This window comes from Pseudophryne corroboree, chromosome 8, assembly GCF_028390025.1.
Source record: "Pseudophryne corroboree isolate aPseCor3 chromosome 8, aPseCor3.hap2, whole genome shotgun sequence".
In the NCBI taxonomy this organism is placed as follows: Eukaryota; Metazoa; Chordata; class Amphibia; order Anura; family Myobatrachidae; genus Pseudophryne; species Pseudophryne corroboree.
Window position 1 is genome coordinate 135,739,298 of NC_086451.1, and position 26,731 is coordinate 135,766,028.

Below are 26,731 nucleotides of genomic sequence, written 5' to 3' on the forward strand. Positions count from 1 at the left end.
ACACAGTTTTTCTGTCAGAGAATGCTAAAGCTATGTCAGGGCATGCTGGGATGTGTAGTTTCTAAACAGCTGGAGGGCCGCAGTTTGGACATGCCTGAGATAAACAATCCAGGATTGTTGTATTAATGTGGTCAGGTGTATACGGTGATTTTTAGGGAAAAACCCCCCCACAGAGGTTTGCATGTCAAGTTAACATTAAGATAAAACAATGTCCCATTTTTTGTTAAGCAAGAAAAACCAAGTTTTGACAAAACTAAAGAAACATTATGATATAGGCCACAAATGTCTTAACCACACAACAATTCTGTTTTTCTTTATCCATTCCCAGACATATCCATTTCACATTAAGTTAATAGCCTACTCAAAACACAAACACATATAATTTTTCTTTATTATTTTCTGTAATATTTTTTAAAATACAAATCTTCATCCACATATGTTATACTTTACAGAAATATCAATATAAATACTACCATAAACAAGAGACTAACGTGTTCAGGACATAAGTGTACTTGAAATATTCTCTCACTATTTTTGCCCTAAGGGCATGTCCTTGCTTGGCCTTCAAGTTCAAGCCCCAGATCCTTGTCTGGCCAACCCCTGGCTCCTCATCCTCTCTGGACAATACCTCATTATCAGGTAACTCCACACGCCTCCTTACAGCAATATTGTGCAGGATTGTACACAGGACCACAATTTTACTTACCATTTCCGGCGAATACATGAGGTCACCACCAGTGCGGTGGAGCACACGGAAATGTCCTTTCAGGAAGCCAATTGTGCACTCCACCAGCTGCCTAGTGGCTGTAAGCACGGAATTAAATGTCATTTGTAGCCCTGGTGTGAGTGTGCTGTAAGGAGTCATGAGCCAGGGGGTGCAAGGGTATCCATGATCTCCTTTAAAAAACACAGTACAATCATAAGTAACAAATATGTTCAGCATAACATCAGTAAAATATATATATATAACATGATGCCAATACAACTCACCCAATAGCCACGTGTCTTGGCCTTCCATCAGTCTTAATTTTTGCCAGATCCCTGATTGCCTAATGACGTGGGCATCATGCGCACTGCCGGGGTACTTGGCATTCAGGGACAGGATCTGGAGGGATGGGCCACATACAACCATCACATTCAGAGAGTGGAACATTTTCCTGTTCCTATAGATTTCTTCATTATGTTTTGGTGCCACAAGTGGAACATGTATCCCATCCACAACCCTAATAACGTGTGGGAAGCGACTACCCCCTTCCTGGAATTGCCACTTCAACACAGCTGGTGCCCCCACATCCAATGGCATTGATATGAACTGCTTAATTTGACTGAAAAAGCAGCTATTACGCGCCGCAGTATTTTTGAAAATGCAGACTGTGAGACTCCTACCAGCACCCCAACCACATGCTGGTAGGAACCTGTGGCACAGAAATGTAACACAGCAAGGAATTGTGTCAGTGCTGGTATTGCTGTAGGATGCCGAATTGATCTATCTAGATCACTCTCTATTATTGAGAGAGTTTTAAGGGTGACATGAGTGGGCAGCCTATAGCGCCGCACCACCTCATCTGGCATACCAAAAAGGGTGACACGAGTATGGAATATAGTAGGCCTTGCACGCCTCCGTTGCCTTCGAGGATGAGGGGCAGGTTGTGGTTGGCCGGCTTCGGATCCTACATATGAGGCGACCAGCATCTTAAAAATATTGGGGGGAAAAAGTGTGTAAACAACATCCAATGTGTTAAAAAAATAAAATAAAAAAATATATGCCTAATAAAAAAAACACTTCGGTACCATAATCCATATCTTAATGTAGAACAACATGAGGAAAGAAAATTTCAACTAACAAGACTACACCAAAAATGAAAACACAACAACACAATTAGCATGCATATACTTACCTTACACATACAATGAACAAATATACTTATACAGTGGGAAAAAACACCAACAAACCACACAAACCTAGGAACATGCATATACTTACCAGCAGATGCTTAAAGGTAATCAAAATAAAGGTAAAAGACAGCCAAAAAGAAAAATAGGGGTAATCTCCCCATAATAATAAACAAACAAAATTCTTCCTTGAGAAGGAAACAAATAAAAAGAACACAACATAAGCACACAAATATACAAACCCACATCCCTACAAACCACACAAACCTTAAAAAAAAACCATACATATACTTACCAGCAGATGAACTTGAGCTCACAAAAACGGCAAAAGGCCCAGAAAATAAATAAAGGAACACCGTCCAAAAAATATATAATATAGTTAATCTTCCTGGAGAAGAAAATAACAATAAACATAAGCACACAAAGAGATACCAACACCCCCACACCCAAAACACACGCAAGAACAGGCTTATACTTGCAAGCAGATAGATATACTGTTGGTCCAATTAAAATAAAGGAAAACAGACTACAATTACAATGAAGGCCATCACCACTACAAACTTCATACAATACATAAAAAAAACAAAAACATAACCTCCTTTTAAAAATATACTCTGTGCGTTCGCACAACAACAAATAAACACTGCACAACACCATACCTCCCAACTTTCGGGTTACTGAAGGCGGGACTCTCGCGCTCCCGATCCAAAAAGGGAGTGTGGCCTCGTCTGTGATGGGCGTGGCCTCGCCAAACGGGGCATTTTCCTGCCTTTTGGGGGCGTGCCCAGCGCTCCCCGAGCAGCTGGGCAGCCCCCGCTCCCCTCCTAGCACTGAATGCATGCAGTGCTCGTGCGCACAGCATGTTTTCAGTGATCACCGGCTGTTCTGCAGAGCAGAGCAGCGGGTGTTCAAAGGCTTTTCCAACTGCCCCCCCGCCCGCGGGACACTGCTGCCCGCGGGTGGGACAGCGGGACAGGGTCCGAATAGCGGGACTGTCCCGCTGAAAGCGGGACAGTTGGGAGGTATGCAACACGTTGGGACATGCTGCATACACGTTACCATACAACACAACACAACACAATTATACAGAATTACACATGTCTGCATAACATTACAAATACATTACTCTATGCTCCGAAGCTTGGAAGCATGCCTTTGTTACAAACATATAAACTCACACATATCTTACCTTGAATACTGGACAACTCTCTGGAAACCTCGCACACCTCACAAACCGACGAAACTCCTGCATACACCCATAAACACAGGCTGCATAGAACATGCTTAAATAGTGTAAGCAATCAAAGCACATGTAACAATTGTGTATGCATCACCTGTGCTGATTCCCACATAACCGTGAATACGCAGGTATAAAAATGCACCACAGAGCAATACACACATGCTATCAGCATCATGGAGCATGAATCAGTGAAAGAGGAGATGGCCAGGCTGAATGCAGAGATGATGGCCATCCTGCAAAGGAGCAGACAGCTGGCACAACAAAGACAACAGCAACAAACACCTGCCAGTGCAGAGGAGGAACGAGCAGATCCCAGTAGTGCACAAACCCAGAGGCGGATTGGTCATAGGGTTTACAGGGAAGAGTCCCGGTGGGCCGATGCACCTGTGGGGCCTGTTTTGTTTGAGGACACATGGTCCTATTTATAGACATAATGAATAATAATTTGCATATATGAAAATGACTTTGCCACTTAGCCTGTGATTGCAGATGATCTAGTGTATGCTCTGTCTGCCTGCTTGGCTGACATATAAGATTGAATGAATAGTGATTGGGATACTGTTAGTGTAATAAGCAAGAAAATATATCTTTCTAAAGAATGATATAGTTTCCTAAATTCTGAAGGTGTATCATATAATGTGCTCATAATATTTAATTTTATCTCCTTTTAACTTCCCCCTTGATGTTGGACATGCCCACTCTCTGCAAAGTCTTGGGGTGAGGGTGCTGCTGCCATGGCCCATGGCTAGACCTTACACCTCTGATGTTGCCCATGTGTGGCCATTAGTACAAATTTTTCCAGGGCCGCTTTTTGTTCCCAATCCACCCCTGCCCAAACCCCATCTACTGGCCCACAAACACAAGAAGAGGTTGGTATGAGGGCCCTGACTGAGGAACATGTACCACAAACTGAGGAAGAATCTGGCCTAAATAACCAAACACAGCAAACACAGCCACAAAGGGAAGAGAAAGGTGAAGATACTTCTCAGGGTGATGCTTCACAGGCAAAAAGAGAAGACGACAACCCCCATTTACTAAGAGGGAGTTGGACATTTTGGTACCCCAGACCATTGATAAAATCCACTTTGGAACGAAAAACATGGGTGCTGGGACCAAGGTCCGGATCTGGAGAGAAATCACAGACTGTGAATACTGTTGGCCCAATTGTCCGCACACCACAGGAAGTCAGAAGACGGTAAGTACCTACTTAGCCACAATGTCAAACACTATAGTATGCATTAAATTAGATTTAAGCAGCATTGCTATGACGTGCTCCAAAAGTATGCATCACATTTACTTACGTTTCTTTTTTTTTCCTTTTACCCAAACCACAAAACATATGTAGTTGGGCTGACTTCAAGACCCTCCTGAAGCAGAAAAAGGCTGCGCACTGGAACGCTTATGTTTTTTTGATTATTTTAAATTTTAATTACTAACCATTTTTATTATTTTTTTAAACACAGCACAGGAGGGCCAACGCAGTGAGTCACAGGAGGGTCATCTCACTGAGGCTGAGGAGGGGGGAGCTAGTGACACCTCCAGTTTTGGGCAGGAAATACCACCAGACCAGCCCCACACTGGTACCCAAACCCAACCCTCTCACACGGAGATTCTGGCTGAGATAGCCAGTCATGGAGTTAGAATCACCGAATTCCATGACCAGATGATCCATGAGGTATGTGAGATGTCCTTTTGGCTCACTGACCTGACCACCCATGTTTGCCAAGGCATGTGCGAAGTCAACTACTCAGTCCAACAACTAAACACCACAATTGGCCAAGGAATACAGACCATCGCTGGCCTCCTTGCTCACAGTGTCAGGGAGGCACCAATCCAACCCTGGACCATCCCCTACCTATGCACAGGAACAAGATCCCACTGGGCAGGGCCCTCGAAGGTCAGTGTGCAGACCAACCAGTGACCAACGTCCCCTTTAGGCGGGTGGAAAAATAAGAAAAAAGAATTAAAAAAACAGATGCGGTCACATTTTCCAGCACCCATGTTGTTTCTGTTCTAAAATGGATTATCAATGGCTTGTGGGACCAGAATAAAAAACTCACTCCTGCTGAATGGAGTTTGCTGTCTTCTCTTTTTGTTAGTAGCCTGTGATGCATTAGCCTGTGAACTTGTCCCATTTTCCTCTTCATATTGTGGTCTGGATAGTTGAGTTTGGGTATTGTGTCCAGATTCTACCACAATTTGCCCCACATGTTCCTCAGCCAGGGTCATGACACCAGTCTCTTTTTGTGATTGATGGCCAATAGATGGGGGAGGCTTGACTACTGGGTACTGTCATCCTATTTTGTGCAGTGGCAGGTGTTTGTTGCTGTGCCATGTTCTGTTGTTTTTGTGTGAAAATGTGAGTTTCATTTAAAAACTGTGGCCCCCATTTATCGAGTTTCCTTGCTGGAAACTCATTTTTGGTGCTAAATGGGACCAATTGCTATTTAACAAGGCTAATAGTGCTGCTAACTAGCAGCGCTATTAGCCTTTCATATTCCCTATACTGCGGCACGCTAAAGTGTATTAAAGAACGAGCGCTATTTCTGAAATAGCGCTCGCTTACCTATAATGGCCTCGTCTGCTCCGGGCAGACGTTAGGACACTGCTGCAGCGGAGTCCGTCCAGTGCTCCGGCTTCCCCCTCCCGCAGCAATCCCGGCATACATCACAGCTGCCGGGTTGCTATAGAGACAGGACTCCGCTGCAGCGCTGTCCATCCTGCGCTCTGGCTCCCCCCTCCCGCAGCAGTCCTGGCATGCATCACACTGCGTCCGGAAATTACTACTGCGCATGTGCCGGAAATTACCATATTCCGGCACATGCGCAGACTCCCTACATACATCATTCGTCAGCGCTGATGTAAGGTAAACATCAGCGCTGACGCGGCAAATACTGCATTCGCTCGCCGTGGCATAGGCTCTTCTTAAATAGAAGAGCGCGATGCCACTATACCATGGCGAGTGAAAACGGTATTTACCACTCAACTTATAGCTGCTTGATAAATGGGGGCCATTATGTAATATTTTTTTACCTAGTAAAAATACTTTGAGCCCATACACTTTGCTGTGCAATTGTGTATTTATTATTGTGGGTGTGTGAAAAGAGTTTAATTGTAGCGAAATATAAAAATGGTTTTCTTTATGTTTGTGTTAATTACATAAAATCATGGCATGTTGCTTATCGAAAACAAACACACGAAAAAATGTATGTTGCTCCTTACACAATATAAGGCCACAAAGCTGTTTGGTTACTATGGGCAACATGCCAACTTAAATATAACTGACATCTGACCTAATTCAGCCATAGCAATGTACTGGCGGGATCAGTACTAAATCCCGCTGGACGGGATCCCGGCGGTCGAAATACAGACGCCGGAATCCCGACCACACAATCCCGACAGGGGTGGCGAGCGGAATGTAGCCCCTTGGACACCCACGGAGGGAGAATATGTCGGGATTGTGCCAGTCAGGATTCCGGCGTCTGTATTTCGACCGCCAGGATTCCGTCCGGCGGGATCTTGACCGCATCCCGTATTGGCTAAAGCAGCAGGTAAGAACATTATAGGTTAGGGTGCATTATGTTGGTAATGTTGTTATATGAAACACAAAACAAATGTTGGAATATAGAAAACATGGCATATATGTGGGATTTTACAGAAATTAATACGTTTTTCCCAATTATAAAATAAGCACCATTTCTACACAAACCAGACATGTGGGACATGGCCAATACACATGTATTTGCTAATAATAAACGTGTGCTGCTTGTCAGGTTAACATCATTTACTAACGTTTAACATTATAACATTTCCTGGGAATGTAAATGTACATACCATCTCTGAGAGTGCTAGAGCTACAATGTTTTGATGCGTTTGCATCTCAAACAGCTGCGTACTGTTGGCAATAATTAACTAGCTACGCCATGTCAGGCACCTGTAGCAAGTTTTCGCTAGCTGTGCGCAGCCCTAGACCTACTCCTCTGCTGCGACCGCCTGGTGTGTACCAGCAACGGCCAGCATTGTGGCGCTGCAAAAACCACGCCTGCAGACCTTAGCTCACTCCCCCACAAGACATCCACCTTCACGTCCCTTTTCGCTAGCCAGCGAAGCCATTCCCCCACACCGCCGTCAGCACCCCTCTTTGTCATTGCGTAGCTGCGAACACAGAAAGCGTTTGTATTTCTGCACATTTGTCGTACGAGGGATTTTGCACATGCGCATTCAGTACTTTGCGCGTTTGCACATTTGGCTAAATCCTGCTGCTTGCAATGCGAAGATCCGCAGCGATCAACTTGGACTGACCCCCAATGATCTCTACATGTATTTACAAGTACGGTTTCCCATGGTCACTTAAGAGTATATATGTGTGCCAAAGTCTAAATGCTTAGGAGCTCATTTTATTTTGGTTGTAATTCAATTTTATGACATGCCTGTCACACAATGTACATCTATTTAAAACACAATGCTCATTGGTGTTTTCACAATCCTCCTGAAATGCTTTTTCATAAGTAATAAGTTCAACTTTTTATCAGTTTTATTGAATCTACCATTTAAACCCTCAGTTTGCTATTTTATCTATATCTTTCAGTTCACAATCCTACTGTTTATAACCGTATGTAAGGCCTAATTCAGCGTTGATCGCAGCAACAAATTTGTTAGCAATTGGGCAAAACCATGGGGGTAATTCTGAGTTGATTGCAGCAGGATCTGTGTTGGCAGTTGGGAAAAACCATGTGCACTGCAGGGGAGGCAGATATAACGTGCAGAGAGAGTTAGATTTGGGTGGGTTATTTTGTTTCTGTGCAGGGTAAATACTGGCTGCTTTATTTTTACACTGCAATTTAGATTGCAGATTGAACTCACCACACCCAAATCTATCTCTCTCTGCACATGTTATATTTGCACCCCCTGCAGTGCACATGGTTTTGCCCAACTGCTAAAAAATTTCCTGCTGCGATCAACTTGGAATTACCCCCCATGTGCACTGCAGGGGAGGCAGAAATAACATGTGCAGAGAGAGTTAGATTTGGGTGGGATGTGTTCAAAATTAAATATAAATTGCAGTGTGAAAATAAAGCAGCCAGTATTTACCCTGCACAGAAACAAAATAACCCACCCAAATCAGACTCTCCCTGCAAATGTTATATCTGCCACACCTGCAGTGCACATGGGGGGTCATTCCGACCCGATCGCATGCTGCAGTTTTTCGCAGCGGTGCAATCAGGCTTGAAACTGCATACGCCGCAGTGCGCCAGCACATGCCAGATGTCCGACACCCGTCATTGCCTAGCGATTGCCTCTGCTTGATTGACAGGCAGAGACGGGAGGGGGCGGCATGGCAGCATGTGGCCGCCGTTTTCGGGGCGCGGTCCGGCCAACGCTGGCGTGGCTGGACCGTGCGGGGAAACGGACCGCAGCGGCTGCGTTACGTCACACGCAGCCGCTGCGACCCTGGTAGCTACAAGTAACTCCCTGCCAGCTGCAGGAGCTGCGTTGGCTGGGAGTTACTCTACAAATACAAAAGCATCGCCACTGGGCGATGCTTTTGTACTTGTGCAGTGGGGCAGGCCCAGACATGCAGGGTGGGCTAGCCCTGTGCTGAGCGTCCCCCCGCATGGATAAGGAAATTAAGTCACTAGTAACCTCTACGTCAAGTAATTTTCCTTCCTTCTGTATATATGGGAAAGGATAATTATTTTAAGGGTTGGATACTGTAAGCTTAACAAAAATGTCTAAAAAGAAAAAGTGGAGTGTTACCCTTAGCTACTAATCAGATTGTAGCTAACTTCTTCAAAACTATTCTAAATAAATGACAGCTAGATTGGTTGCTAAAGTTTTAGTGAATATACCCATTCATTTTTATATGACTTAAGCCCCATACACACTAGATGAGATATTGACAGATCTCGCTCAGAATGGCTGATCTAAGCGAGATCTTTATCGTTAACGACAGCCCCAAGTCGCCCCCCCCCCCCCTTCCCGCCGGCGCTGCCTGTCCCGGCCACATTGGTAAGTGTGAATGTACTTGCTGATGCTGCCCCCCCCCCCTATGCCGATATTGGCAACAGCGGGGGTCGGGTAGTGTGTAGGGCCCTTAATTTGGTGTAGATTGGACAGCTACACTTATAGCAGTTACACCCATCTAGAAGTCCTGCTTAGGGTACCAAAATCACAGACTTTTTGCACATTTCTTCTCGTCACCTCAGGAGGCTGCGTGAAGAAACATTTGTGCCCACCCAGGTCACTCGTGCCTGAAGGGAGCAACAATTGAATTGCTCCATCAGGTGCCATCTAGAGGCAGTCGCGGGGGAAATAATTGAATCCTCCCTAAAAGTACAGTCATTTGAAATTATCTACTAGACTAGACTTTCATTTGTAATCAGATATATTTTTTAATTGAATGTGTATTTCATTAATTTTGCTCAATCTAGAATGCCCAGCTGTTCATATGAGCTTCTACACAGATGCAACCAGCGGTAATGAAAGGAGGTGACTGCTCATTTTTGGTTGATCAATGGCATCATAGCAACACAAGCAGTTCCTCCAGTCAGCCATCACAGGTAAGTTGACTGAGATGGGCACGAAGGACTGGTCACAATTAATCATGAATTTAAAGTATACCAAGGTTGGATGTACTGAAAGCAAAATGTGGGCAAAACTAAGAAAAACAGTTTTCTGAGTTGTGTATTTATTTCCGGAATGTACCAAGCTCGCAATACTTTCCGCAGCTTGGACATGCTAGATGGGGTTTCTTAAGGGCTTCTTTTTGCATCTTCTCTGCTAGGGATCTAGTAGAATTGTGGAACCCCTGGGGCGCCATATAATCTATATATATATATATATATATATATATATATATATATATATATATAAATGTGAAAGCCTTCACTTACGCACTGACTCATCACTAATTCTCATACTTCCCGATATTTCAGGAAGCTGAAATGTAGCATAGGTATTCTTCAGGTTGGAAATAGGAAAACTACCTAATTAGAATTTTAATAAACCTCCCCTAAGGGGATGAAAAGGTGGTTGACATAATGACATCATTAGCGATGTGTGGCTTGCGTTGCATGAACGATAACTCCCAAACAGATGAAAATTTGGATTGCACCTGCAGTGTCTAGAATATAATAAACTACAAAAATGGTCCTGTCACTTTTTACCGTATCTGCTACGGGTGCTTCTCGGGTAACACCAAGAGCCATGGATTAATATTTACTTACATTAAGACGTCTAAAATTTACATCTTCATAGAGATACATTTTTTACATTAATTAATATTCACACCCGTGAAATTAAGAAACTCCTGAGTGAAGATCGGGTAGAACAGCTAGTTAAACAATAATAATAATTTAATAATCCCTCCCAGAGTACCTCCATGAGCAAAGGGACTCCCGGGTCATAAACCCGCAAAGTTCTGTCATCGCAAAGGACAGCTCCTTTCACTAGAGCTGTCCTTTGTGATTTTATTTGCAATCCTAGGTTAGCAACAACATAGATACAAAGGGCCTGATTCATGATTGTAAGTAAAGCAAAAAATCAAGCAACTGGGCAAAATCATGTTGCACTGCAGGTGGGGCAGATGTAACGTGCGAGATTTAGATTTGGGTGGATTTCCAACTGAAATCTAAATTGCAGTGTAAAGATAAAGCTGTCCAGTATTTGTGGGCTACAATCATAATTTGCCAGCATTTACACTGCATAGAAAAAATCTAACCCACTCAAATGTAAATCTCTCTGCACATGTTATACCAGCTCCACCTGCAGTGCAATATGGTTTTGCCCAGTTGCTTGCTTTTTCTCTGGCGTCCTAAGTGGATGCTGGGGACTCCGTCAGGACCATGGGGATTAGCGGCTCCGCAGGAGACAGGGCACAAAAGTAAAAGCTTTAGGATCAGGTGGTGTGCACTGGCTCCTCCCCCTATGACCCTCCTCCAAGCCTCAGTTAGATTTTTGTGCCCGGCCGAGAAGGGTGCAATCTAGGTGGCTCTCCTAAAGAGCTGCTTAGAGTAAAAGTTTTGTTAGGTTTTTTATTTTCAGTGAGTCCTGCTGGCAACAGGCTCACTGCTACGAGGGACTTAGGGGAGAAGAAGTGAACTCACCTGCGTGCAGGATGGATTGGCTTCTTAGGCTACTGGACACCATTAGCTCCAGAGGGATCGAACACAGGCCCAGCCATGGAGTCCGGTCCCAGAGCCGCGCCGCCGACCCCCTTGCAGATGCCGAAGAGTGAAGAGGTCCAGAAACCGGCGGCAGAAGACTTTTCAGTCTTCATGAGGTAGCGCACAGCGCTGCAGCTGTGCGCCATTGTTGTCAGCACACTTCACACCAGCGGTCACTGAGGGTGCAGGGCGCTGGGGGGGGGGCCCTGGGCAGCAATGAAATACCTATACTGGCTAAAAGATACATCACATATAGCCCCTGGGGCTATATGGATGTATTTAACCCCTGCCAGGTCTCAGAAAAACGGGAGAAGAAGCCCGCCGAAAAGGGGGCGGAGCCTATTCTCCTCAGCACACAGCGCCATTTTCCCTCACAGAAATGCTGGTGGGAAGGCTCCCAGGCTCTCCCCTGCACTGCACTACAGAAACAGGGTTAAAACAGAGAGGGGGGGCACTTATTTGGCGATATGATTATATATATTAAGATGCTATAAGGGAAAAACACTTATATAAAGGTTGTCCCTGTATAATTATAGCGTTTTGGTGTGTGCTGGCAAACTCTCCCTCTGTCTCCCCAAAGGGCTAGTGGGGTCCTGTCCTCTATCAGAGCATTCCCTGTGTGTGTGCTGTGTGTCGGTACGTGTGTGTCGACATGTATGAGGACGATGTTGGTGAGGAGGCGGAGCAATTGCCTGTAATGGTGATGTCACTCTCTAGGGAGTCGACACCGGAATGGATGGCTTATTTAGGGAATTACGTGATAATGTCAATACGCTGCAAGGTCGGTTGACGACATGAGACGGCCGGCAAACCAATTAGTACCTGTCCAGGCGTCTCAAACACCGTCAGGGGCTTTAAAACGCCCATTTACCTCAGTCGGTCGACACAGACACGGACACTGACTCCAGTGTCGACGGTGAAGAAACAAAGTATTTTCCATTTGGGCCACACGTTACATGTTAAGGGCAATGAAGGAGGTGTTACATATTTCTGATACTACAAGTACCACAAAAGAGGGTATTATGTGGGGTGTGAAAAAACTACCTGTAGTTTTTCCTGAATCAGATAAATTAAATGAAGTGTGTGATGATGCGTGGGTTTTCCCCGATAGAAAATTATTGGCGTTATACCCTTTCCCGCCAGAAGTTAGGGCACGTTGGGAAACACCCCTTAGGGTGGATAAGGCGCTCACACGCTTATCAAAACAAGTGGCGTTACCGTCTCCAGATACGGCCGCCCTCAAGGAGCCAGCTGATAGGAGGCTGGAAAATATCCTAAAAAGTATATACACACATACTGGTGTTATACTGCGACCAGCGATCGCCTCAGCCTGGATGTGCAGCGCTGGGGTTGCTTGGTCGGATTCCCTGACTGAAAATATTGATACCCTTGACAGGGACAGTATTTTATTGACTATAGAGCATTTAAAGGATGCATTTCTATATATGCGAGATGCACAGAGGGATATTTGCACTCTGGCATCAAGAGTAAGTGCGATGTCCATATCTGCCAGAGGTCAGGTGATGCAGATTCCAAACGGCACATGGAAGTATTGCCGTATAAAGGGGAGGAGTTATTTGGGGTCGGTCCATCGGACCTGGTGGCCACGGCAACTGCTGGAAAATCCACCTTTTTTACCCCAAGTCACATCTCAGCAGAAAAAGACACCGTCTTTTCAGCCTCAGTCCTTTCGTCCCCATAAGGGCAAGCAGGCAAAAGGCCAGTCATATCTGCCCAGGGATAGAGGAAAGGGAAGAAGACTGCAGCAGGCAGCCCATTCCCAGGAACAGAAGCCCTCCACCGCTTTTGCCAAGTCCTCAGCATGACGCTGGGGCCGTACAAGCGGACTCAGCTGCGGTGGGGGGTCGTCTCAAGAGTTTCAGCGCGCAGTGGGCTCACTCGCAAGTGGACCCCTGGATCCTACAAGTAGTATCCCAGGGGTACAGATTGGAGATTCGAGACGTCTCCCCCTCGCAGGTTCCTGAAGTCTGCTTTACCAACGTCTCCCTCCGACAGGGAGGCAGTATTGGAAACAATTCACAAGCTGTATTCCCAGCAGGTGATAATCAAAGTACCCCTCCTACAACAAGGAAAGGGGTATTATTCCACACTATATTGTGGTACTGAAGCCAGACGGCTCGGTGAGACCTATTCTAAATCTGAAATATTTGAACACTTACATACAAAGGTTCAAATCAAGATGGAGTCACTCAGAGCAGTGATAGCGAACCAGGAAGAAGGGGACTATAGGGTGTCCCTGGACATCAAGGATGCTTACCTCCATGTCCCAATTTGCCCTTCTCACCAAGGGTACCTCAGGTTCGTGGTACAAAACTGTCACTATCAGTTTCAGACGCTGCCGTTTGGATTGTCCACGGCACCCCGGGTCTTTACCAAGGTAATGGCCGAAATGATGATTCTTCTTCAAAGAAAAGGCGTCTTAATTATCCCTTACTTGGACGATCTCCTGATAAGGGCAAGGTCCAGAGAACAGTTAGAGGTCGGAGTAGCACTATCTCAAGTAGTTCTACGACAGCACGGGTGGATTCTAAATATTCCAAAATCGCAGCTGTCTCCGACGACACGTCTGCTGTTCCTAGGGATGATTCTGGACACAGTCCAGAAAAAGGTGTTTCTCCCGGAGGAGAAAGCCAGGGAGTTATCCGAGCTAGTCAGGAACCTCCTAAAACCAGGAAAAGTGTCAGTGCATCATTGCACAAGGGTCCTGGGAAAAATGGTGGCTTCTTACGAAGCGATTCCATTCGGCAGATTTCACGCAAGAACTTTTCAGTGGGATCTGCTGGAAAAATGGTCCGGATCGCATCTTCAGATGCATCAGCGGATAACCCTGTCTCCAAGGACAAGGGTGTCTCTTCTGTGGTGGCTGCAGAGTGCTCATCTACTAAAGGGCCACAGATTCGGCATTCAGGACTGGGTCCTGGTGACCACGGATGCCAGCCTGAAAGGCTGGGGAGCAGTCACACAAGGAAAAAATTTCCAGGGAGTGTGATCAAGTCTGGAGACTTCTCTCCACATAAATATACTGGAGCTAAGAGCAATTTACAATGCTCTAAGCTTAGCAAGACCTCTGCTTCAAGGTCAGCCGGTATTGATCCAGTGGGACAACATCACGGCAGTCGCCCACGTAAACAGACTGGGCGGCACAAGAAGCAGGAGGGCAATGGCAGAAACTGCAAGGATTCTTCGCTGGGCGGAAAATCATGTGTTAGCACTGTCAGCAGTGTTCATTCCGGGAGTGGACAACTGGGAAGCAGACTTCCTCAGCACGACCTCCACCCGGGAGAGTGGGGACTTCATCGGGAAGTCTTCCACATGATTGTGAACCGTTGGAAAAGACCAAAGGTGGACATGATGGCGTCCCGCCTGAACAAAAAACTGGACAGGTATTGCGCCAGGTCAAGAGACCCTCAGGCAATAGCTGTGGACGTTCTGGTAACACCGTGGGTGTACCAGTCGGTGTATGTGTTCCCTCCTCTGCTTCTCATACCTAAGGTACTGAGAATTATAAGACGTAGAGGAGTAAGAACTATACTCGTGGCTCCGGATTGGCCAAGAAGGACTTGGTACCCGGAACTTCAAGAGATGCTCACAGAGGACTCATGGCCTCTGCCGCTAAGAAGGGACTTGCTTCAGCAAGTACCATGTCTGTTCCAAGACTTACCGCGGCTGCGTTTGACGGCATGGCGGTTGAACGCCGGATCCTAAGGGAAAAAGGCATTCCGGAAGAGGTCATTACTACCCTGGTCAAAGCCAGGAAGGAGGTGACCGCACAACATTATCACCACATGTGGCGAAAATATGTTGCGTGGTGTGAGGCCAGGAAGGCCCCACGAAGAAATTTCAACTCGGTCGATTCCTGCATTTCCTGCAAACAGGAGTGTCTATGGGCCTCAAATTGGGGTCCATTAAGGTTCAAATTTCGGCCCTGTCGATTTTCTTCCAGAAAGAATTGGCTTCAGTTCCTGAAGTCCAGAAGTTTGTCAAGGGAGTACTGCATATACAACCCCCTTTTGTGCCTCCAGTGGCACTGTGGGACCTCAACGTAGTTCTGGGATTCCTCAAATCACAATGGTTTAAACCGCTCAAATCTGTGGATTTGAAATATTTCACATGGAAAGTGACCATGATGTTGGCCCTGGCCTCGGCCAGGCGAGTGTCAGAATTGGCGGCTTTGTCTCACAAAAGCCCATATCTGATTGTCCATTCGGACAGGGCAGAGCTGCGGACTCGTCCCCAGTTTCTCCCTAAGGTGGTGTCAGCGTTTCACCTGAACCAGCTTATTGTGGTACCTGCGGCTACTAGGGACTTGGAGGACTCCAAGTTGCTAGATGTTGTCAGGGCCCTGAAAATATAGGTTTCCAGGACGGCTGGAGTCAGGAAAACTGACTTGCTGTTATCCTGTATGCACCCAACAAACTGGGTGCTCTTGCTTCTAAGCAGACGATTGCTAGTTGGATGTGTAGTACAATTCAGCTTGCACATTCTGTGGCAGGCCTGCCACAGCCAAAATATGTAAATGCCCATTCCACAAGGAAGGTGGGCTCATCTTGGGCGGCTGCCCGAGGGGTCTCGGCTTTACAACTTTGCCGAGCTGCTACTTGGTCAGGGGCACACCCTGGCTGAGGAGGACCTGGAGTTCTCTCACTCGGTGCTGCAGAGTCATCCGCACTCTCCCGCCCGTTTGGGAGCTTTGGTATAATCCCCATGGTCCTGACGGAGTCCCCAGCATCCACTTAGGACGTCAGAGAAAATAAGAATTTACTTACCGATAATTCTATTTCTCGTAGTCCGTAGTGGATGCTGGGCGCCCATCCCAAGTGCGGATTGTCTGCAATACTTGTACATAGTTATTGTTACAAAAATCGGGTTATTATTGTTGTGAGCCATCTTTTCAGAGGCTCCGCTGTTATCATGCTGTTAACTGGGTTCAGATCACAGGTTGAACAGTGTGATTGGTGTGGCTGGTATGAGTCTTACCCGGGATTCAAAATCCTTCCTTATTGTGTACGCTCGTCCGGGCACAGTATCCTAACTGAGGCTTGGAGGAGGGTCATAGGGGGAGGAGCCAGTGCACACCACCTGATCCTAAAGCTTTTACTTTTGTGCCCTGTCTCCTGCGGAGCCGCTAATCCCCATGGTCCTGACGGAGTCCCCAGCATCCACTACGGACTACGAGAAATAGAATTATCGGTAAGTAAATTCTTATTTTTGCTTTGCTTACAAACATGAATTACAGCCTTCAATTAGTAATTATGCTAATTGTGAAGATGGTTTTTGGAGAGTGACAAAGGGTAATGAATATTGGCAGGTCAGGAAGTGAGCTGGCTTGCTAATATTTGGGCAAACGTAGCCACCACATCGGTGTATTCTTCATTTGCCACTTTTTTTTGCAATACTGAGCAGGCCTTGGAAACTTCAAGTATGCTAAGATTTGATAATAACATTTAAATGACCATCCTAATAGTCGGTTTAGCCTGAATGTCAGAGTACCTCTTTGGCCTGACATTGCCTCCCAAAGATTGCAGCTGTCATGCCCCAGTGATGATAAAATAGAACATCCTCTGGGTGTTGCACTGGAAGTTATGTCACAGAATGTGGGCTGGAAATGAACATAAAGCCTGATAATGATGATAAACCTTTTGGTAAATATGTCAGGAATATGACTGTCTGCTACGGATCTATGTGTTTGGTCATCTTATACCTCCACTAATGGACCCAGCAGAGCCGGCCATAGGCATAGGCAAACTAGGCAATTGCCTAGGGCATTTGATATGCCTAGGGGCATCAGCAGCTTCTGCTGATTAAAATGATATGCGGCATGCCTATATTCTGTGTTTAGCATTTCATATGCAAATACAGCCACAGTCTCACACATTATATAGGCATGCTGCATATCATTTTAATCAGCAGAAGCTGCTTGTGCATCCTAGCCACATAGCAATGCAAATAAGATGCATTTTCATAAAAATTAAATAAAAAAATAAATAGGTGTGCCCGAAGTTAGCATTGAGGCAAGATTTATGAGGACACATCTGTATCCAAGCAGAGGCAGAGGTCACAGTGTTAGTGGCAGTGTGAGTGCTGTGTGCATGTGAGTGGGTTGGTTGTGCAGTAGTGTTCGGAATATGTGTGAGGAGCATTATGTGTGTCATGTAAAAATGCATAAATAATGTGCAACAAATGTGTAAGGGGTACTACTGTATGTGTGTCTTTATGTGAATAGGGGCACTAATAATGTGCAGCAAATGTGTAGGGGCACTATGTGTCATTATGTGTATAAGGGCATTAATGTGCGGCATATGTGTAAGGGACAGTATGTGTAAAAGGGCATTAATAAAGGTTGTCATAATGTATAAGGCGCATTATGTTTATAAGGACAGTAATAAGGTGTTTCATATGTGTAAGGGGCATTACTGTGTGGAATGTGTATAAATGCATTACTAATGTGTGGTATTATGTGTAAAAGGTGCTCAGGTGCTCTACTATGTGGTGTTGCATATAGAAAGGGCACTACTGTGTCATCTAATGTGAATGAAGAACAATAGGGTGTGGTGTAACGTGAATAAGGAGCAATTCAGTGTGATATAATGTGAATAAGGGGCTCTACTGTGAGGAGTAACGTTTATAAGGTAAAGTGATACTACTGTGGGATGTAATATGAATTATGGACACTATCGCATGATCAAATGTGAATAAAGTTGCAGTACTGTGTGGCGTAATTGGAATTGGGGTTATTGTGTGGCCATGCCCCTTGCCAGCAAACACACCCCTTTTTGAGCTGTGCGCTAAATGTGCGAACTGTTCCTATTTAAAATATAGGGGGTGCAAACACCAAAATAAGGACTGCTATGGGTGAGGGGTGATGGTGCTGGGAAAGAGGTGCAAGGTCAGAGGCGGAACCAGCGCTGGTGCTAGGGGGCACCAGCCAAAATCTTGCCTAGGGCATCATATTGGTTAGGGCCGGCTCTGGGACCCAGGACAGGACAGGGCTCCGAACAACCATTTCTTGTCATTGAACATTAATCACCTGAATCTGCAGAAATATGACAAGTAATTAACGATTATGTTTTGGCTCTACTTACATAATAAAATGCATTTCCACCATACTGCATGCCATCCAGCAGTCATCCTACAAATGCTGTGGCAGTTAAATAGTTAACTTTGATTTTACTTTGAAGCAGGAGTGGATGAAGAAATATCGCTATGCTCTTTTTCCCTCCTTACATGTTTACAAATGACTATTTCCATGGTAGACTGAAATTGCCGGGGACATATAGCAATGTTTTCTGAAACCTGTTACAATCAAGAGTGTGGGGTGGGGGGGTCTCCACACAAAACAAGACATTATAAAGAATGTAGTCTTTCCTTCCCTATAAATGGTCACTGTTAGAGGGGAGGTGACATTGGGGGGTGACTGGAATGCATCCCAGACAAAGCCTAGATTCTTCAGGAAAGGGCACAAGAGTTACAGTCCTCTAAGTGACATTCCTATGGCTGGAGGAAGAAGCACGGGGTATATGGTATCTCTTCAGACAGTTTCTCTTCTGTCACTCCGAAGTATCCTCCTGTCGTCTTACATGCAGTTCTATTCCTGAATATGATCCCTGTGTCTCATCATCACCTGTCATCTTTCCATAAACCCTTCCTACAACTTACTTTCTCTATCTCCGACCTCTTCTAGTTGCATTCCTTCCTGCTGTGTCACATTTTTACCTTACCCACCTTGTCATCCTTGACATACCTTATCCTTATAAAAGACCGCACTAAAGCAGAAGCATGTACAGGTGAGATTTACTTCCTAGTATGAGCGCAATCTTCATCAGCCTGTCACATATACTGTATTCAGCCTCTCTCATTGTATTATTCTCATCTACCTGTTCCCTGGGCTCAGAGGTGTCACCATGCTCCCACTTTCCTCTTGCAGGTTGTAAGTTCTGAGGAGGCAGAAGAATCGCAGCTTGTTATCGACATGAACTTGTGCTGGAATGAGATAAAGAAGAAATCTCACAGCCTGAGGTATAAAGCTAATATATATATATAGCATATATATATGTGTATATATATATATATATGTATATATATATGTGTATGTATGTGTATATATATATATATATATGTGTGTGTGTGTATGTATATAGATATATATATATATATACACATATATATACACACACACACACACACACACACACACACACACACACACACACATATATCAGTAATGTGTTCTTAGCTCTTTGTGTACCAGGAATCATTAGAATTTTAAAGCAGAGAAGAAACAATGTATTAAGAACTAGTGAAGCTTGTACAGTTTATGTCAGCATTATATGTTACTGTTTATTTATTTAACCCCTTCATGTAGTCGATGGTTTATGTTGGTTCATGACTGTACAAACTTTCCTTATGGTCAGGAGGACAGATACGGTGTTCTTTTGGTAGCAACTCTGCATTAGTTAGGTGAGACCATGAAAATAATAGACTTTTCTAGGATCATTGATAGCTAGAGCAAACAGCAGGCTACAATATCACCTTAGCACCACTAAGTGAGCCATCTATTGCTAAGGACACTTACCGTCAGCTGCCTTCTCTGTCACTGGCTATGTTACCTGGGTCCCAAGTTCAGGGCACTGGACTTAAACCTTAGTGTTAGGGTCTCGCCAGATGAGGTTACCTAGATGTTGGTTGGTGGGCCCATATTTTTTGGCCAACAATCATGTCAAGCACCTCAATAGATTGCAGAGTTTATTATAATTCTGATTAGCAGTGCTTGGTACTATAGAGTCTGCATTTTCTTTCTTTCTGTGTGCACCGTAATAACCCACGGTGTGTTATTAAGTATGCTAAAGGATTCATGGTAATATGTATGTATGTTTTTTTTTTTTTAATAAATCAAACTAGTATGTTGATTACTGAATTATGACTCCATTAGCAGATGATTTGCCTTATAATATATCAGCAATTGATTTCTTATATAGCCTAAATGTAGAAATCTCTAAATAGCTCATTAAGAAATGTATGAGACTCTTATGATGATTGATGGCAGATATATAGATTTTATCTAATTTAATTGACAGAAAAATAGAATCTGATGGCAGATAAGAACCATGTGGTCCGCCTAGTCTGCCCCTTTTATCCATGGGTGCATTAAGGTAAAAAGTATGACATTGGTGATCCCATGTATTCTCCAGGAACACTGAGAACACATTTTAATAAGTAAATTGTACCATGAATTTATATATACTAGAAGTAAATTTACTGTATGACATTCATTGGGATGTCAAAATGTTGTATGGTGGTCACTGAGATCCTCAATGTGATGTATGACAGTCACTTGGATGCTGTCTGTATTGCGTGACAGTCACATGTCCACTCTCCATATAATGTGGTGGACACATGGATACTATTGTAGCTAGGGCTATTCAAACCAGTGTTATAGTTAGTTCTCGAGTGAGGAAGGGACAGATTTTAGCAGTGAGATGACAGAGACTGTGAAAGGATAGGAGAAGGTGGCAGGACTGAGGTATTGGATATTGGTGCAGCAGCTGAGGCGTGGGTGTGATCCTTGGGTTTCTATAATAGGGAGATGTGGGGGGTGGGAATAGAACCAGTCAGTGTCAAGATGATTTGGTCAGGTTTTGAGATTTATTGTTTTGAGGTGGCGTTGGCTCATCCCGTTGGACTTGTATTCTCCCCTACTCACTTACATTTTGACAGTCTATAGTAGTAGCCCCTGAGAGCAGAGAAACACAGTATGATAAATACTGTACGGGTGTCCAATATCAGCTTATGTTTATACATAAACTGATGTAAGACATATTGGCCATTGTATTAATGGGGATGTATTGATTTATGGACTCATGAAAGATATTAATATTGAATATATCATATATGATTATTAATATATGGATATATTTTAATTAATATGTGTTTATCATAAATCTCTGCAAAAATATTATGTCAGGCTTACAAATTAATTGGCTGATACATATATGCAGTCCTTATTAGTGATGAGCACCGGAAATTTTTCGGGTTTTGTGTTTTGGTTTTGGGTTCGGTTCCGCGGCCGTGTTTTGGGTTCGAACGCGTTTTGGCAAAACCTCACCGAATTTTTTTTGTCGGATTCGGGTGTGTTTTGGATTCGGGTGTTTTTTTCAAAAAACCCTAAAAAACAGCTTAAATCATAGAATTTGGGGGTCATTTTGATCCCAAAGTATTATTAACCTCAATAACCATAATTTCCACTCATTTTCAGTCTATTCTGAAAACCTCACACCTCACAATATTATTTTTAGTCCTAAAATTTGCACCGAGGTCGCTGGATGGCTAAGCTAAGCGACCCAAGTGGCCGACACAAACACCTGGCCCATCTAGGAGTGGCACTGCAGTGTCACGCAGGATGGCCCTTCCAAAAAACACTCCCCAAACAGCACATGACGCAAAGAAAAAAAGAGGCGCAATGAGGTAGCTGTGTGAGTAAGCTAAGCGACCCTAGTGGCCGACACAAACACCTGGCCCATCTAGGAGTGGCACTGCAGTGTCACGCAGGATGGCCCTTCCAAAAAACACTCCCCAAACAGCACATGACGCAAAGAAAAAAAGAGGCGCAATGAGGTAGCTGTGTGAGTAAGCTAAGCGACCCTAGTGGCCGACACAAACACCTGGCCCATCTAGGAGTGGCACTGCAGTGTCACGCAGGATGGCCCTTCCAAAAAACACTCCCCAAACAGCACATGACGCAAAGTAAAAAGAGGCGCAATGAGGTAGCTGTGTGAGTAAGCTAAGCGACCCTAGTGGCCGACACAAACACCTGGCCCATCTAGGAGTGGCACTGCAGTGTCACGCAGGATGGCCCTTCCAAAAAACACTCCCCAAACAGCACATGACGCAAAGAAAAAAAGAGGCGCAATGAGGTAGCTGTGTGAGTAAGCTAAGCGACCCTAGTGGCCGACACAAACACCTAGCCCATCTAGGAGTGTCACTGCAGTGTCACGCAGGATGGCCCTTCCAAAAAACACTCCCCAAACAGCACATGACGCAAAGAAAAAAAGAGGCGCAATGAGGTAGCTGTGTGAGTAAGCTAAGCGACCCTAGTGGCCGACACAAACACCTGGCCCATCTAGGAGTGGCACTGCAGTGTCACGCAGGATGGCCCTTCCAAAAAACACCCCCCAAACAGCACATGACGCAAAGAAAAATGAAAGAAAAAAGAGGTGCAAGATGGAATTGTCCTTGGGCCCTCCCACCCACCCTTATGTTGTATAAACAGGACATGCACACTTTAACCAACCCATCATTTCAGTGACAGGGTCTGCCACACGACTGTGACTGAAATGACGGGTTGGTTTGGACCCCCACCAAAAAAGAAGCAATTAATCTCTCCTTGCACAAACTGGCTCTACAGAGGCAAGATGTCCACCTCATCATCATCCTCCGATATATCACCGTGTACATCCCCCTCCTCACAGATTATCAATTCGTCCCCACTGGAATCCACCATCTCAGCTCCCTGTGTACTTTGTGGAGGCAATTGCTGCTGGTCAATGTCTCCACGGAGGAATTGATTATAATTCATTTTAATGAACATCATCTTCTCCACATTTTCTGGATGTAACCTCGTACGCCGATTGCTGACAAGGTGAGCGGCGGCACTAAACACTCTTTCGGAGTACACACTTGTGGGAGGGCAACTTAGGTAGAATAAAGCCAGTTTGTGCAAGGGCCTCCAAATTGCCTCTTTTTCCTGCCAGTATAAGTACGGACTGTCTGACGTGCCTACTTGGATGCGGTCACTCATATAATCCTCCACCATTCTTTCAATGGGGACAGAATCATATGCAGTGACAGCAGACGACATGTCCGTAATCGTTGTCAGGTCCTTCAGTCCGGACCAGATGTCAGCATCAGCAGTCGCTCCAGACTGCCCTGCATCACCGCCAGCGGGTGGGCTCGGAATTCTGAGCCTTTTCCTCGCACCCCCAGTTGCGGGAGAATGTGAAGGAGGAGATGTTGACAGGTCGCGTTCCGCTTGACTTGACAATTTTGTCACCAGCAGTTCTTTGAACCCCAGCAGACTTGTGTCTGCCGGAAAGAGAGATCCAAGGTAGGTTTTAAATCTATCGAGCACGGTGGCCAAAATGTAGTGCTCTGATTTCAACAGATTGACCACCCGTGAATCCTTGTTAAGCGAATTAAGGGCTCCATCCACAAGTCCCACATGCCTAGCGGAATCGCTCTGTGTTAGCTCCTCCTTCAATGTCTCCAGCTTATTCTGCAAAAGCCTGATGAGGGGAATGACCTGACTCAGGCTGGCAGTGTCTGAACTGACTTCACGTGTGGCAAGTTCAAAAGGTTGCAGAACCTTGCACAACGTTGAAATCATTCTCCACTGCGCTTGAGACAGGTGCATTCCACCTCCTATATCGTGCTCAGTTGTATAGGCTTGAATGGCCTTTTGCTGCTCCTCCAACCTCTGAAGCATATAGAGGGTTGAATTCCACCTCGTTACCACTTCTTGCTTCAGATGATGGCAGGGCAGGTTCAGGCGTTTTTGGTGGTGCTCCAGTCTTCTGTACGTGGTGCCTGTACGCCGAAAGTGTCCCGCAATTCTTCTGGCCACCGACAGCATCTCTTGCACGCCCCTCTCGTTTTTTAAATAATTCTGCACCACCAAATTCAAGGTATGTGCAAAACATGGGACGTGCTGGAATTTGCCCAGATTTAATGCACACACAATATTGCTGGCGTTGTCCGATGCCACAAATCCACAGGAGAGTCCAATTGGGGTAAGCCATTCTGCGATGATCTTCCTCAGTTGCCGTAAGAGGTTTTTAGCTGTGTGCGTATTCTGGAAAGCGGTGATACAAAGCGTAGCCTGCCTAGGAAAGAGTTGGCGTTTGCGAGATGCTGCTACTGGTGCCGCCGCTGCTGTTCTTGCGGCGGGAGTCCATACATCTACCCAGTGGGCTGTCACAGTCATATAGTCCTGAGCCTGCCCTGCTCCACTTGTCCACATGTCCGTGGTTAAGTGGACATTGGGTACAACTGCATTTTTTAGGACACTGGTGAGTCTTTTTCTGAGGTCTGTGTACATTTTCGGTATCGCCTGCCTAGAGAAATGGAACCTAGATGGTATTTGGTACTGGGAACACAGTACCTCTAACAAAGTCTCTAGTTGGCTCTGCAGTAATGATGGATACCGGAACCACGTTTCTCACCGCCCAGGATGCCAAGGCCTCAGTTATCCGCTTTGCAGCAGGATGACTGCTGTGATATTTCATCTTCCTCGCAAAGGACTGTTGGACAGTCAATTGCTTGGTGGAAGTAGTAAAAGTGGTCTTACGAGTACGACTTCCCCTCTGGGATGACCATCGACTCCCAGCAGCAACAACAGCAGCGCCAGCAGCAGTAGGCGTTACACGCAAGGATGCATCGGAGGAATCCCAGGCAGGAGAGGACTCGTCAGAATTGCCAGTGACATGGCCTGCAGGACTATTGGCATTCCTGGGGAAGGAGGAAATTGACACTGAGGGAGTTGGTGGGGTGGTTTGCGTGAGCTTGGTTACAAGAGGAAGGGATTTACTGGTCAGTGGACTGCTTCCGCTGTCGCCCAAAGTTTTTGAACTTGTCACTGACTTATGATGAATGCGCTGCAGGTGACGTATAAGGGAGGATGTTCTGAGGTGGTTAACGTCCTTACCCCTACTTATTACAGCTTGACAAAGGCAACACACGGCTTGACAAATGTTGTCCGCATTTCTGTTGAAATACTTCCACACCGAAGAGCTGATTTTTTTGGTATTTTCACCAGGCATGTCAATGGCCCTATTCCTCCCACGGACAACAGGTGTCTCCCCGGGTGCCTGACTTAAACAAACCACCTCACCATCAGAATCCTCCTGGTCAATTTCCTCCCCAGCGCCAGCAACACCCATATCCTCCTCATCCTGGTGTACTTCAACACTGACATCTTCAATCTGACTATCAGGAACTGGACTGCAGGTGCTCCTTCCAGCACTTGCAGGGGGCGTGCAAATGGTGGAAGGCGCATGCTCTTCACGTCCAGTGTTGGGAAGGTCAGGCATCGCAAACGACACAATTGGACTCTCCTTGTGGATTTGTGATTTCGAAGAACGCACAGTTCTTTGCTGTGCTTTTGCCAGCTTGAGTCTTTTCATTTCTCTATCGTCCTAGTGGATGCTGGGGTTCCTGAAAGGACCATGGGGAATAGCGGCTCCGCAGGAGACAGGGCACAAAAAGTAAAGCTTTAGGATCAGGTGGTGTGCACTGGCTCCTCCCCCTATGACCCTCCTCCAAGCCTCAGTTAGATTTTTGTGCCCGGCCGAGAAGGGTGCAATCTAGGTGGCTCTCCTAAAGAGCTGCTTAGAAAAGTTTAGCTTAGGTTTTTTATTTTACAGTGAGTCCTGCTGGCAACAGGATCACTGCAACGAGGGACTTAGGGGAGAAGAAGTGAACTCACCTGCGTGCAGGATGGATTGGCTTCTTTGGCTACTGGACATTAGCTCCAGAGGGACGATCACAGGTACAGCCTGGATGGTCACCGGAGCCTCGCCGCCGGCCCCCTTGCAGATGCTGAAAAGAGAAGAAGGTCCAGAATCGGCGGCAGAAGACTCCTCAGTCTTCTTAAGGTAGCGCACAGCACTGCAGCTGTGCGCCATTGCTCTCAGCACACTTCACACGGCAGTCACTGAGGGTGCAGGGCGCTGGGAGGGGGGCGCCCTGGGAGGCAATGTAAACCTATTTTTTGGCAAAAAAAATACCTCACATATAGCCTCGGGGGGCTATATGGAGATATTTAACCCCTGCCAGAATCCGTTGAAGAGCGGGAGACGAGCCCGCCGAAAAAGGGGCGGGGCCTATCTCCTCAGCACACAGCGCCATTTTCCCTCACAGAAAGGCTGGAGGGAAGGCTCCCAGGCTCTCCCCTGCACTGCACTACAGAAACAGGGTTAAAACAGAGAGGGGGGGCACTAATTTGGCGTTAGAAATATATAAAAAGATGCTATAAGGGAAAACACTTATATAAGGTTGTCCCTATATAATTATAGCGTTTTTTGGTGTGTGCTGGCAAACTCTCCCTCTGTCTCTCCAAAGGGCTAGTGGGTCCTGTCCTCTATCAGAGCATTCCCTGTGTGTGTGTGTAAGCGGATCAGTATATGGTACGAAGTCTGCGCCCGTGCAAGTAAATCCCTGCTTACCTCTGTATACGTCTTATGCACTGCCCTCAACCTGGGCTTCTGGGGTCGCTTCTTCGGAGCCCTCCCCGCCGTGGCCCAGCCGGAACTCGACGGCTAGAAAAGGACAAGAAACAGTCTTACTGCGGGGCCACTGGTTCCCTCCAGGGAATAGGTGGCACACCGGGGCAGCTGCGACGTTCACCGATTAGGTGAATGTC

At 45.7% G+C, this 26,731-nt stretch overlaps 1 protein-coding gene across 4 annotated transcripts in view; it reads left to right on the forward strand.

The window, feature by feature from the left end:
• DRP2 (dystrophin related protein 2) overlaps positions 1-26,731 on the forward strand; it is a 253,788-nt gene that overhangs the window by 50,692 nt on the left and 176,365 nt on the right. For 2 of the 4 annotated variants that reach the window (XM_063936945.1, XM_063936946.1), the window contains exons 2-3: positions 9,565-9,693; positions 19,244-19,335. In XM_063936945.1, coding sequence (XP_063793015.1) covers positions 9,598-9,693; positions 19,244-19,335 — 188 coding nt within the window. In that variant the 5' untranslated portion in view covers positions 9,565-9,597. Of the gene's footprint in view, positions 1-9,564; positions 9,694-18,795; positions 19,104-19,243; positions 19,336-26,731 lie in introns of those variants that run through there. The other 2 variants (XM_063936948.1, XM_063936947.1) reach the window with 2 other exon arrangements.